The following is a 13,013-nucleotide window of genomic DNA, read 5'->3' as shown; positions in this document are numbered from 1 at the left end:
TGGCCATCTAGACCATGGGGTTAATGTGTTTGCAAAGTTTCATGGCAATCCTATAAATACTATAGGCCAATAGGCAAGTAATTAATGTTTTAAATGTACAGACGGATGAAAGAAACAAAAGATTATCACCTAACCTATACTGATCCGTGTATATGTCACAGGCAGAGCTAAATAAATTACCTTATAGCGATATATTTCTAAAAGCAACTTTTCCTTGGCTTGTTTAAACAAATTCATTGAGAACCGATCGGATACATGAAAATGGATTAAATTCTCCGAAATAATATATGTTTGAGAGAGAGAGAGAGAGATAGAGAATCAACCTTTTTCGTCTTTAATTGCCGTTCAAAACGAAATTGAGACTATAGGACAGCAGACATTTTATCAAAGTCAGTTGTTCAGGAAATAAGAAAGGCAGCAGACCTAGGCTGTCACGAGCGGATATAGAACTAGTGATCCTTGCATTGTAAATATGATTCTCTTAATTAAATGAAAGTAAGAGAGAGGGGGACTTAACCCGCTATAGGGCGCAAAAATGTACATGTATGATGTATGGACTAGCGACAAAAGTATATAGCTTAAACACCACTTCCTTAAAGATATATATATATATATATATATATATATATATATATATATATATATATATATATATATATATATAAGTGTGTGTGTGTGTGGTTCAGAAATTTGCAACCTTTTAAAACTGAGAGTCATATTCTTTAATTTAGTTATCTTAGTCTGTGCATACAATAAAAAGTACTACTTTGTATTACGCGCTTTTCAAAAGGGCCCAGTGTGGAACTTTTCGCGCGTTGTAGAAACAATTTCTTTCCATTGTAACTTATCAGGTGAAGAATACAAAAGTTACTTTGTAGTTCACTGTTACCGACAAAACAATGTGTCCTACTCAAATTTTAGTTTGCTTTTTTGGAATGCAGAACAAGTGTGCGGAGACTGGTTTATCTGAATGTTAAATAAACCCAATATGCATATATTTCGGTAGTGACAGTCCTGGCAAAAATATAAAAGCACAGATAGTTTTGAGCACAAAAAAGAAACAATCCAAATTCACAAAAAAGTTAACTTCAAAAAAATATTCATGCAGTGTGTAAATTGATCGCTACCATAGACTTGCCTATGTATACTGGCCACTACCATAATGACTGGCCTATTTGAGTACATTCCTTTGGAGGAATTTTATCTTCGTGTCCACAATTACTGAAGAGTACTACGAAACTGAGGTTTGTTCCCATTGACCGACCACGACTGAATTACGTGGGTACTTATGTATGTACAGTCAAAATTACAAGTGAACAGCAGACAAAATTCATATAGAGACTGAATGGTCATGGTTGGTAGAGACGAGGACGAGTGAAAATACCGCAAAGTTAGCCAGTTCGGCACAACCAGCAAGTTTGCACTTCAAATCAAGATTTATTCTATATCAGGCAATCAATCACATAATATAGACGTGCACATTTTTGTGTTTGCCATTAAACTCTGTGCGCTTTATTCCTGTTGGCTCTTAGCACTACTGATACAACAAAGGTAATCAACTCGTCCCATTTTATGTTATATCCGCATAACAAACAATATAACATGTCAGTCCAAAACTCACGTTACTTTCTCTGTGTAGTCCGGTTTTCCTGACAGGTTTCCAGTACGCCACTACTATGTGAAATTCCTCGTAACTTCGTCAACAGCTCATTATTATTATCGTTATTATTATTATTATTATTATTATTATTATTATTAGTATTATGTGTTTACATGTCTCTATCTATCTATATATCTACATATATATATATATATATATATATATATATATATATATATATATATATATATAGAGTGAGAGAGAGAGAGAGAGAGAGAGAGAGAGATAGATAGATAGATAGATAGATAGATATAAGCATCGTTTTCATGCAAACTCAGTTACACAGCCTAAGACATCTTTTAGTGAAATCTCCATACACATATGACCATTCATGAAAGGGGAGTGATAATAGCAAGATTTTGAATCTGGCCAACGTTGTGACTGTACTAGACGTCCGATAGAAACGATTTTCATTTACTACTAACTAATCGTCATGATAAGACTATGGTTTAAAACCCCAGTTTGATATGACCACCCATTCAGGATAAATGGCGACAACAAGATTGAGCTTGCTGTGTTCAATGTCTCAATTTAATTTAGGACCAAATAGATCATGGGGTCAATGTGCTTTTAATGTTTAATGCGAATTCTACATTGCAAGTATCATAAATACAAACCTAGGTTGCCGTGGATGGATATCGAAACCGATAGCCATGCGATGTAAAACCGATATACTGTCAAGTGAAAGAGTGAACTGTAAGGAAATTAACCCACCAGAAGGCACAGAAAGAAATAGTTGTGTTTTCGTCACTGACGAAAAGAGTCTGTCTGTCTGTCTGTCTGTCTGTCTGTCTGTCTCTGTCTCTCTCTTTATATATATATATATATATATATATATATATATATATATATATATATATATATATATAATTCCAATTATTATGAATTGACCGCCTTTTCTATAATTTGATTCGCTGTAAACGGTCACGTGATACTGACCTGGATTTGTTTTTTACACATCGAAAAATTCAGCGGACTATTTTAATTTTGATTCCACAGTCCTTTGATGTTAAGTTTTATTTATATCAGCACCTTACACAAAGATAATAATAAGACCCCACCCAACGGTGATTTCCGAACATAATTTACTAACTCCAGTTTAACATCGCCATTAAAAGTTAAAGCATTCTAGTTGTACAGACCCTCCTGCGCACCAATACTCGCCCCTTATGCAAAGAAGGTATATAGCAGGCATTACAAGTCAATCTTGTTTCCGCAGCTGTTAATAAATGTCGGGGTCATATGTCAAGCAAAGGGACTCTATTTCGCTTTTGAAAGATCGAAATGCCTAGAAATTAACAACAATTCTAGCTATAACTCGTGCCATACCCAAGCGTAATTTTAGAAACCAAATGGAAAAGCCTGATATAAATATCATAACAATTGTTATATTAAAATAATTATCATAACAATATATCATCAGCCAGACAGACTATGACGCTCTAAACTATATTATTGTATAAGGAATCGTCCACGAATAGCTTGCGACATAGGACTATGTATTGTGTCTCAGTTGAAAGGCTAATAAAAGAAAACTTTGATCTACATAGAAGCGAATGCTTTGTTGACGACATTTGCTGATCGGATGCAAGAAAGGACTTAAATTGGAAGTATATCGATTAAATTTTTATGGTTGGGTTTTCATTGCTGTGTAAACCGTACCCGATCACTCACAAAGTTAATATAAAGTCCTTCTGAATTTAGTCAGTTTGTGAGTGGTTAGGTAAAATTTGCCCATCGATAAATACATAACAATGAGCATGTAAACGTATTATACATATATATCTGAAAGGCGAGGTTCATTATTTTTTGTTTTACCTGCACAGGACTGAAGTCTCACTGTTGATGTAGAACTTGGTTCCGTAGGACTGTAGCTTTCAGATTTGGAGCTCAAATGGCCTCCTCTCGTTTCCTTTTCATAGTCTGCAAAACTCTTCCTCTGTTCCGGTTCCCAGGTGCATGGCATCTCCTCAGAGGTGGAGTTCTCTGCATATCAAAATAAAAAGAATTGCATCACTTTTCCTTGTCGTCCCTATTTAAACTTTATAAAAAGGAATAATTGATAATTCCAAGAAATTAATCTACTAGTTGAAGTCTTTCAACATAAATATGATTTTCATCAGATGATTGATGCATGCAGTAGCGTTGAAAATGGTATCAATGTGACGATCCTTTAGGCTGTATTAGAAGCACCACTTTCGTTTAAGTCCAACAAGAGGATTAGATGAATGTGCTTGTAAAATTTCATGTTAATCATCCAAAATATATATTTTAAGAACTGATGGGAGATATGAATTTTGACTAAATTCTATGAAATAATATTTAGTAGAGAGAGTCAGACAGGCACACAGACATAAAGACATAATTTCACCCACCACAAACCATAAACAGTTACATGTATGATTTTTGATTACTGATTACCAAAAAGTTAGTATCTATCTATCTATCTATCTATCCATATATATATATATATATATATATATATATATGCGAATTTTTTCAGGAATCGCCAACTGTTTGGAACCGCTGTGCCAGGTCCGCTCGACTGCAGTGTGCTCCGTACAAAATTAGATGCTTCCGTCTATTACAATTATCGTTCTATCACATACAATACACAACTACAAGTCGTACCGCTGGTCTTTCCAAAGGGTTCTTCGTACAACACTTGTCGTGGTGCCAAATAAATTTCCGTCCGCGGATTTTGTTGGGGTATCGAATTCGAAATGTGCTTTCTAGTTTCCTCCGCCCGTCCGTACATGTTTTCGATAAACATTCCCGTTTTCTGTTTCGGGACGCAGATCAAGTCGTTCAAGGGGGAGTTCTCTGAATGTGAAATTTATAATAAAATAATGCAATATTATTTTCCCTTAATCTTTATACAAATGAATCATTGCATATGAAAACAAACGAATTTTTTCAGTTAAAACCCCCCTTTAAAGATGACAATCTATTCAGAAAGAGTGGTGTCACCAATATGTTCAATATGGCCGCTGTGATCGGATTTTCGTTAGGAACAATTAACCATAGGATGTCTGTATTAAAGTTTTACGGCAATCGTAAAATGAATTTAGAAGGCTTAACTGTATCTAACTTGTGTTAAAGTACTGACTAGGCGGGTCGAATTTGAATGAGATCAATTGATGTTTCAAAACCACTTGATTATTAACAGTATGTAGAGATTTTGCTTTTGAGTAACAAGTTAATGTAAATACAATATTTAAAATGATCTTAGAAATATGATTTTGACAGAGAGAGACAAAAAAAAGAGACAGAGAAAATTTCCAAAAGCAAAAGATATATATATATATATATATATATATATATATATATATATATATATATATATATATATATATATATATATATATATATATATATATATATATATATATATATATATATATATATATATATATATATATATATATATATAACGAACCCGTGACCCAAGCATTGTAATATATGTACTCAACAAAACGAACTGTCAAATAAGGAGAACTGTACCCGCTAAAGGACGCAAAATGTGTATGTGTAAGTCTTGGAATACCGTAAAGTGAATATCTTTCAAATCTTTTATCACACACACACACACGTATATATACATATATATATATATATATATATATATATATATATATATATATATATATATATATTGAACGTATTTCCGCCTGTAGATTGCAGGTGGTGAATTTAGAAGGACCTTTCTTGTTTACGCTTCGCAGTCGGACAGTAAGCCCTCAACATCCATTCCTTGTTGAATGACGCAGAATAGTTCCTCTGCATCCTCTGAATGTTACAATAGGAAACATACACATATCTTTCGGCTTTTCCTTATTTTAAAAGTTATGAAAAATTAATCACTGCTAATACCAGAAAAAGAGAATATAATTAACACATATAGCGGAAGACATCCGAGCTGCATGCGCTTCATTTAGGACCAACGCGACTTCATAAGAGGCCTTCCAGCAAAAATCTTATTTTGATATCACAATCCATTCATTCAGAATGTCGATGAAAAATTATCGATAACTGCCACCGTGGTGCGCTAATTGGATATCTGAGCAGCACCATTTCCCACTTATGGCCATCTAGACCATGGGGTTAATGTGTTTGCAAGGTTTCATGGCAATCCTATAAATACTATAGGCCAATAGGCAAGTAATTAATGTTTTAAATGTACAGACGGATGAAAGAAACAAAAGATTATCACCTAACCTATACTGATCCGTGTATATGTCACAGGCAGAGCTAAATAAATTACCTTATAGCGATATATTTCTAAAAGCAACTTTTCCTTGGCTTGTTTAAACAAATTCATTGAGAACCGATCGGATACATGAAAATGGATTAAATTCTCCGAAATAATATATGTTTGAGAGAGAGAGAGAGAGATAGAGAATCAACCTTTTTCGTCTTTAATTGCCGTTCAAAACGAAATTGAGACTATAGGACAGCAGACATTTTATCAAAGTCAGTTGTTCAGGAAATAAGAAAGGCAGCAGACCTAGGCTGTCACGAGCGGATATAGAACTAGTGATCCTTGCATTGTAAATATGATTCTCTTAATTAAATGAAAGTAAGAGAGAGGGGGACTTAACCCGCTATAGGGCGCAAAAATGTACATGTATGATGTATGGACTAGCGACAAAAGTATATAGCTTAAACACCACTTCCTTAAAGATATATATATATATATATATATATATATATATATATATATATATATATATATATATATATATATATATATATAAGTGTGTGTGTGTGTGGTTCAGAAATTTGCAACCTTTTAAAACTGAGAGTCATATTCTTTAATTTAGTTATCTTAGTCTGTGCATACAATAAAAAGTACTACTTTGTATTACGCGCTTTTCAAAAGGGTCCAGTGTGGAACTTTTCGCGCGTTGTAGAAACAATTTCTTTCCATTGTAACTTATCAGGTGAAGAATACAAAAGTTACTTTGTAGTTCACTGTTACCGACAAAACAATGTGTCCTACTCAAATTTTAGTTTGCTTTTTTGGAATGCAGAACAAGTGTGCGGAGACTGGTTTATCTGAATGTTAAATAAACCCAATATGCATATATTTCGGTAGTGACAGTCCTGGCAAAAATATAAAAGCACAGATAGTTTTGAGCACAAAAAAGAAACAATCCAAATTCACAAAAAAGTTAACTTCAAAAAAATATTCATGCAGTGTGTAAATTGATCGCTACCATAGACTTGCCTATGTATACTGGCCACTACCATAATGACTGGCCTATTTGAGTACATTCCTTTGGAGGAATTTTATCTTCGTGTCCACAATTACTGAAGAGTACTACGAAACTGAGGTTTGTTCCCATTGACCGACCACGACTGAATTACGTGGGTACTTATGTATGTACAGTCAAAATTACAAGTGAACAGCAGACAAAATTCATATAGAGACTGAATGGTCATGGTTGGTAGAGACGAGGACGAGTGAAAATACCGCAAAGTTAGCCAGTTCGGCACAACCAGCAAGTTTGCACTTCAAATCAAGATTTATTCTATATCAGGCAATCAATCACATAATATAGACGTGCACATTTTTGTGTTTGCCATTAAACTCTGTGCGCTTTATTCCTGTTGGCTCTTAGCACTACTGATACAACAAAGGTAATCAACTCGTCCCATTTTATGTTATATCCGCATAACAAACAATATAACATGTCAGTCCAAAACTCACGTTACTTTCTCTGTGTAGTCCGGTTTTCCTGACAGGTTTCCAGTACGCCACTACTATGTGAAATTCCTCGTAACTTCGTCAACAGCTCATTATTATTATCGTTATTATTATTATTATTATTATTATTATTATTATTAGTATTATGTGTTTACATGTCTCTATCTATCTATATATCTACATATATATATATATATATATATATATATATATATATATATATATATATATATATATATATATATAGAGTGAGAGAGAGAGAGAGAGAGAGAGAGAGAGATAGATAGATAGATAGATAGATATAAGCATCGTTTTCATGCAAACTCAGTTACACAGCCTAAGACATCTTTTAGTGAAATCTCCATACACATATGACCATTCATGAAAGGGGAGTGATAATAGCAAGATTTTGAATCTGGCCAACGTTGTGACTGTACTAGACGTCCGATAGAAACGATTTTCATTTACTACTAACTAATCGTCATGATAAGACTATGGTTTAAAACCCCAGTTTGATATGACCACCCATTCAGGATAAATGGCGACAACAAGATTGAGCTTGCTGTGTTCAATGTCTCAATTTAATTTAGGACCAAATAGATCATGGGGTCAATGTGCTTTTAATGTTTAATGCGAATTCTACATTGCAAGTATCATAAATACAAACCTAGGTTGCCGTGGATGGATATCGAAACCGATAGCCATGCGATGTAAAACCGATATACTGTCAAGTGAAAGAGTGAACTGTAAGGAAATTAACCCACCAGAAGGCACAGAAAGAAATAGTTGTGTTTTCGTCACTGACGAAAAGAGTCTGTCTGTCTGTCTGTCTGTCTGTCTCTGTCTCTCTCTTTATATATATATATATATATATATATATATATATATATATATATATATATATATATATATATATATATATAATTCCAATTATTATGAATTGACCGCCTTTTCTATAATTTGATTCGCTGTAAACGGTCACGTGATACTGACCTGGATTTGTTTTTTACACATCGAAAAATTCAGCGGACTATTTTAATTTTGATTCCACAGTCCTTTGATGTTAAGTTTTATTTATATCAGCACCTTACACAAAGATAATAATAAGACCCCACCCAACGGTGATTTCCGAACATAATTTACTAACTCCAGTTTAACATCGCCATTAAAAGTTAAAGCATTCTAGTTGTACAGACCCTCCTGCGCACCAATACTCGCCCCTTATGCAAAGAAGGTATATAGCAGGCATTACAAGTCAATCTTGTTTCCGCAGCTGTTAATAAATGTCGGGGTCATATGTCAAGCAAAGGGACTCTATTTCGCTTTTGAAAGATCGAAATGCCTAGAAATTAACAACAATTCTAGCTATAACTCGTGCCATACCCAAGCGTAATTTTAGAAACCAAATGGAAAAGCCTGATATAAATATCATAACAATTGTTATATTAAAATAATTATCATAACAATATATCATCAGCCAGACAGACTATGACGCTCTAAACTATATTATTGTATAAGGAATCGTCCACGAATAGCTTGCGACATAGGACTATGTATTGTGTCTCAGTTGAAAGGCTAATAAAAGAAAACTTTGATCTACATAGAAGCGAATGCTTTGTTGACGACATTTGCTGATCGGATGCAAGAAAGGACTTAAATTGGAAGTATATCGATTAAATGTTTATGGTTGGGTTTTCATTGCTGTGTAAACCGTACCCGATCACTCACAAAGTTAATATAAAGTCCTTCTGAATTTAGTCAGTTTGTGAGTGGTTAGGTAAAATTTGCCCATCGATAAATACATAACAATGAGCATGTAAACGTATTATACATATATATCTGAAAGGCGAGGTTCATTATTTTTTGTTTTACCTGCACAGGACTGAAGTCTCACTGTTGATGTAGAACTTGGTTCCGTAGGACTGTAGCTTTCAGATTTGGAGCTCAAATGGCCTCCTCTCGTTTCCTTTTCATAGTCTGCAAAACTCTTCCTCTGTTCCGGTTCCCAGGTGCATGGCATCTCCTCAGAGGTGGAGTTCTCTGCATATCAAAATAAAAAGAATTGCATCACTTTTCCTTGTCGTCCCTATTTAAACTTTATAAAAAGGAATAATTGATAATTCCAAGAAATTAATCTACTAGTTGAAGTCTTTCAACATAAATATGATTTTCATCAGATGATTGATGCATGCAGTAGCGTTGAAAATGGTATCAATGTGACGATCCTTTAGGCTGTATTAGAAGCACCACTTTCGTTTAAGTCCAACAAGAGGATTAGATGAATGTGCTTGTAAAATTTCATGTTAATCATCCAAAATATATATTTTAAGAACTGATGGGAGATATGAATTTTGACTAAATTCTATGAAATAATATTTAGTAGAGAGAGTCAGACAGGCACACAGACATAAAGACATAATTTCACCCACCACAAACCATAAACAGTTACATGTATGATTTTTGATTACTGATTACCAAAAAGTTAGTATCTATCTATCTATCTATCTATCCATATATATATATATATATATATATATATATATATATATATATATATATATATGCGAATTTTTTCAGGAATCGCCAACTGTTTGGAACCGCTGTGCCAGGTCCGCTCGACTGCAGTGTGCTCCGTACAAAATTAGATGCTTCCGTCTATTACAATTATCGTTCTATCACATACAATACACAACTACAAGTCGTACCGCTGGTCTTTCCAAAGGGTTCTTCGTACAACACTTGTCGTGGTGCCAAATAAATTTCCGTCCGCGGATTTTGTTGGGGTATCGAATTCGAAATGTGCTTTCTAGTTTCCTCCGCCCGTCCGTACATGTTTTCGATAAACATTCCCGTTTTCTGTTTCGGGACGCAGATCAAGTCGTTCAAGGGGGAGTTCTCTGAATGTGAAATTTATAATAAAATAATGCAATATTATTTTCCCTTAATCTTTATACAAATGAATCATTGCATATGAAAACAAACGAATTTTTTCAGTTAAAACCCCCCTTTAAAGATGACAATCTATTCAGAAAGAGTGGTGTCACCAATATGTTCAATATGGCCGCTGTGATCGGATTTTCGTTAGGAACAATTAACCATAGGATGTCTGTATTAAAGTTTTACGGCAATCGTAAAATGAATTTAGAAGGCTTAACTGTATCTAACTTGTGTTAAAGTACTGACTAGGCGGGTCGAATTTGAATGAGATCAATTGATGTTTCAAAACCACTTGATTATTAACAGTATGTAGAGATTTTGCTTTTGAGTAACAAGTTAAAGTAAATACAATATTTAAAATGATCTTAGAAATATGATTTTGACAGAGAGAGACAAAAAAAAGAGACAGAGAAAATTTCCAAAAGCAAAAGATATATATAATATATATATATATATATATATATATATATATATATATATATATATATATATATATATATATATATATATATATATATATATATATATATATATATATATATATATATATATATATATATAACGAACCCGTGACCCAAGCATTGTAATATATGTACTCAACAAAACGAACTGTCAAATAAGGAGAACTGTACCCGCTAAAGGACGCAAAATGTGTATGTGTAAGTCTTGGAATACCGTAAAGTGAATATCTTTCAAATCTTTTATCACACACACACACACGTATATATATATATATATATATATATATATATATATATATATATATATATATATATATATATATATATATATATATATATTGAACGTATTTCCGCCTGTAGATTGCAGGTGGTGAATTTAGAAGGACCTTTCTTGTTTACGCTTCGCAGTCGGACAGTAAGCCCTCAACATCCATTCCTTGTTGAATGACGCAGAATAGTTCCTCTGCATCCTCTGAATGTTACAATAGGAAACATACACATATCTTTCGGCTTTTCCTTATTTTAAAAGTTATGAAAAATTAATCACTGCTAATACCAGAAAAAGAGAATATAATTAACACATATAGCGGAAGACATCCGAGCTGCATGCGCTTCATTTAGGACCAACGCGACTTCATAAGAGGCCTTCCAGCAAAAATCTTATTTTGATATCACAATCCATTCATTCAGAATGTCGATGAAAAATTATCGATAACTGCCACCGTGGTGCGCTAATTGGATATCTGAGCAGCACCATTTCCCACTTATGGCCATCTAGACCATGGGGTTAATGTGTTTGCAAGGTTTCATGGCAATCCTATAAATACTATAGGCCAATAGGCAAGTAATTAATGTTTTAAATGTACAGACGGATGAAAGAAACAAAAGATTATCACCTAACCTATACTGATCCGTGTATATGTCACAGGCAGAGCTAAATAAATTACCTTATAGCGATATATTTCTAAAAGCAACTTTTCCTTGGCTTGTTTAAACAAATTCATTGAGAACCGATCGGATACATGAAAATGGATTAAATTCTCCGAAATAATATATGTTTGAGAGAGAGAGAGAGAGATAGAGAATCAACCTTTTTCGTCTTTAATTGCCGTTCAAAACGAAATTGAGACTATAGGACAGCAGACATTTTATCAAAGTCAGTTGTTCAGGAAATAAGAAAGGCAGCAGACCTAGGCTGTCACGAGCGGATATAGAACTAGTGATCCTTGCATTGTAAATATGATTCTCTTAATTAAATGAAAGTAAGAGAGAGGGGGACTTAACCCGCTATAGGGCGCAAAAATGTACATGTATGATGTATGGACTAGCGACAAAAGTATATAGCTTAAACACCACTTCCTTAAAGATATATATATATATATATATATATATATATATATATATATATATATATATATATATATATATATATATATATATATATATAAGTGTGTGTGTGTGTGGTTCAGAAATTTGCAACCTTTTAAAACTGAGAGTCATATTCTTTAATTTAGTTATCTTAGTCTGTGCATACAATAAAAAGTACTACTTTGTATTACGCGCTTTTCAAAAGGGTCCAGTGTGGAACTTTTCGCGCGTTGTAGAAACAATTTCTTTCCATTGTAACTTATCAGGTGAAGAATACAAAAGTTACTTTGTAGTTGACTGTTACCGACAAAACAATGTGTCCTACTCAAATTTTAGTTTGCTTTTTTGGAATGCAGAACAAGTGTGCGGAGACTGGTTTATCTGAATGTTAAATAAACCCAATATGCATATATTTCGGTAGTGACAGTCCTGGCAAAAATATAAAAGCACAGATAGTTTTGAGCACAAAAAAGAAACAATCCAAATTCACAAAAAAGTTAACTTCAAAAAAATATTCATGCAGTGTGTAAATTGATCGCTACCATAGACTTGCCTATGTATACTGGCCACTACCATAATGACTGGCCTATTTGAGTACATTCCTTTGGAGGAATTTTATCTTCGTGTCCACAATTACTGAAGAGTACTACGAAACTGAGGTTTGTTCCCATTGACCGACCACGACTGAATTACGTGGGTACTTATGTATGTACAGTCAAAATTACAAGTGAACAGCAGACAAAATTCATATAGAGACTGAATGGTCATGGTTGGTAGAGACGAGGACGAGTGAAAATACCGCAAAGTTAGCCAGTTCGGCACAACCAGCAAGTTTGCACTTCAAATCAAGATTTATTCTATATCAGGCAATCAATCA

At 33.6% G+C, this 13,013-nt stretch overlaps 1 protein-coding gene across 4 annotated transcripts in view; it reads right to left on the bottom strand.

Moving 5' to 3' along the window:
* Nucleotides 1-13,013, bottom strand: part of LOC149802280 (uncharacterized) — a 101,708-nt gene that overhangs the window by 53,073 nt on the left and 35,622 nt on the right. For all 4 annotated transcript variants that reach the window (XR_016420802.1, XM_089956707.1, XM_089956708.1 and 1 more), the window contains 4 exons: nt 10,076-10,267; nt 9,243-9,410; nt 4,292-4,483; nt 3,479-3,646 (listed from right to left, as the gene is read on the bottom strand). Coding sequence is in view for 3 of the 4 variants with exons in the window: in XM_089956707.1 (XP_089812833.1) it covers nt 3,479-3,646; nt 4,292-4,483; nt 9,243-9,410; nt 10,076-10,267 (720 nt within the window). In the remaining variant the exon portion in view is untranslated. The remainder of the gene's footprint in view (nt 1-3,478; nt 3,647-4,291; nt 4,484-9,242; nt 9,411-10,075; nt 10,268-13,013) is intronic.

This window comes from Sinohyriopsis cumingii, chromosome 4 (assembly GCF_028554795.1).
Source record: "Sinohyriopsis cumingii isolate HCF-2022 chromosome 4, ASM2855479v2, whole genome shotgun sequence".
NCBI classification, from domain to species: Eukaryota; Metazoa; Mollusca; class Bivalvia; order Unionida; family Unionidae; genus Sinohyriopsis; species Sinohyriopsis cumingii.
Note: the sequence above shows the minus strand (reverse complement) of the source record. Positions and strands in the feature narration are given on the sequence as shown.